The sequence below is a fragment of the Cyprinodon variegatus genome, unplaced genomic scaffold, assembly GCF_000732505.1.
Source record: "Cyprinodon variegatus isolate N-32 unplaced genomic scaffold, C_variegatus-1.0 Scaffold1598, whole genome shotgun sequence".
In the NCBI taxonomy this organism is placed as follows: Eukaryota; Metazoa; Chordata; class Actinopteri; order Cyprinodontiformes; family Cyprinodontidae; genus Cyprinodon; species Cyprinodon variegatus.
Window position 1 is genome coordinate 108,211 of NW_015152051.1, and position 1,520 is coordinate 109,730.

The 1,520-nt window shown below is 44.0% G+C and overlaps 1 protein-coding gene across 1 annotated transcript in view; it reads right to left on the reverse strand.

Moving 5' to 3' along the window:
- Window positions 1-1,520, reverse strand: part of LOC107104042 (gamma-aminobutyric acid type B receptor subunit 1-like) — a 55,037-nt gene that overhangs the window by 43,218 nt on the left and 10,299 nt on the right. Inside the window, exons 2-3 of the mRNA XM_015403949.1 lie at window positions 787-921; window positions 684-709 (exon numbers count right to left, since the gene is read on the reverse strand). Coding sequence (XP_015259435.1) covers window positions 684-709; window positions 787-921 — 161 coding nt within the window. The remainder of the gene's footprint in view (window positions 1-683; window positions 710-786; window positions 922-1,520) is intronic.

Genomic DNA, 1,520 nt, shown 5'->3' on the forward strand with positions numbered 1-1,520 from the left:
CACTGCTAACTCACTGCTAACACAATACTGACCCACTGCTAACTCTCTGCTAACACAATACTGACCCACTGCTAACTCACTGCTAACTCACTGCTAACACAATACTGATTCACTGCTAACTCACTGCTAACACAATACTAACACACCTATAACTTACTGCTAACTCACTGCTAACTCACTGCTAACACAATACTAACACACTGCTAACTTTGTGCTAACTCAATGCTAACTAAATAATCACTCAATGCTAACATAATGATATCTCACTGTTAACTCACCACTAACTCACTGCTAACACAATACTAACGCACCTATAACTCAGGGCTAACTCACTGCTAACACAATACTAACTCACTGCTAACTCAGTGCTAACTCAATACTAGCCCACGCTACCTCACTGCTAACTCAATATTAACTCACCTCTAACCCACNATCAGCCAGTCAGGAACCATGAGCTTCTCAGAAACAGAGCCCTCCAGTAAACATGGTGATGGATCTATGATGCTGCGTTGATCTTTCTGTTGCATCTGAACAAAGTTCTTTTAAATAGATAAAAACCAGCTGTGGAAACAGGCCTTCAATTGTTCTTCAGGGTTCTGTTGATCCAGCAAGAGCCAAACCAACCAACAAGACTTTCTGAGAAAATTCTACTTTTCTCAGCGGGTCTTTCTGCTCATCTTTACCCAGCAGAGGGGCGGGGAGGAGACACCTGTAAGGAGACTCTATTAGAGCCCCTGTAGAGTCTCTCTAGTCACAGTTTAGCAGGTAAAGCGAGGAGCTACTCACCACTATCAGGTTCCACATCCGAGCAGCTTCAGCCACGATGGTGGAGACGCCGCTGCAGCCGGGCATGAGGACGATCTTGATTGGCTCAGTGTAGAGAAGGTCATACAGCAGCTTGGTGGCTTCTCCAGGGTCACACTGGAAGGACAAAGCATCACAGAGATAAATGACTGCAGGAGAAATTCATTCAGGTTAGGAAGGAAAGAGACAAGATGAGACCGTGGACGGCAGATTAGAGAGAGAGATTACAGGAAGGACAGAGAAGCAAACAGCTGAAGATGAAGGAGAAACAGGAGCTTCACCTAAAAACCCCAGAGAAAAAAAATCAATCATGGGAATTCATGAAAAAAATACTGCAGAAATGGAAGAAAACAAGATGATGTCACAGAAACAGGGAGGCATCACATCTGATCCAATCACACACAGTCATTGATGATGTCACTACGGCACATCATCTGGACAGATCAGCTGACAGGTTGGAGTCATGGATGGTCAGCTACGACTTATCTTCAGCTCCAACACCTCTGATGGAGTTAGCATTAGCTAGTGACGAAGTTCTGGTTCTGGGTTACGTTCTAGAACATCTCCCAGATGTTTGAATGATCCATTATCCGAACCTAGAGAGAGGATGGACCACCATATTAACCCCATATTATCACCGCTAACTCACTGCTAACACAATACTAACACACCTATAACTCACTGCTAACTCAATAGTAACACACCTATAACTCACT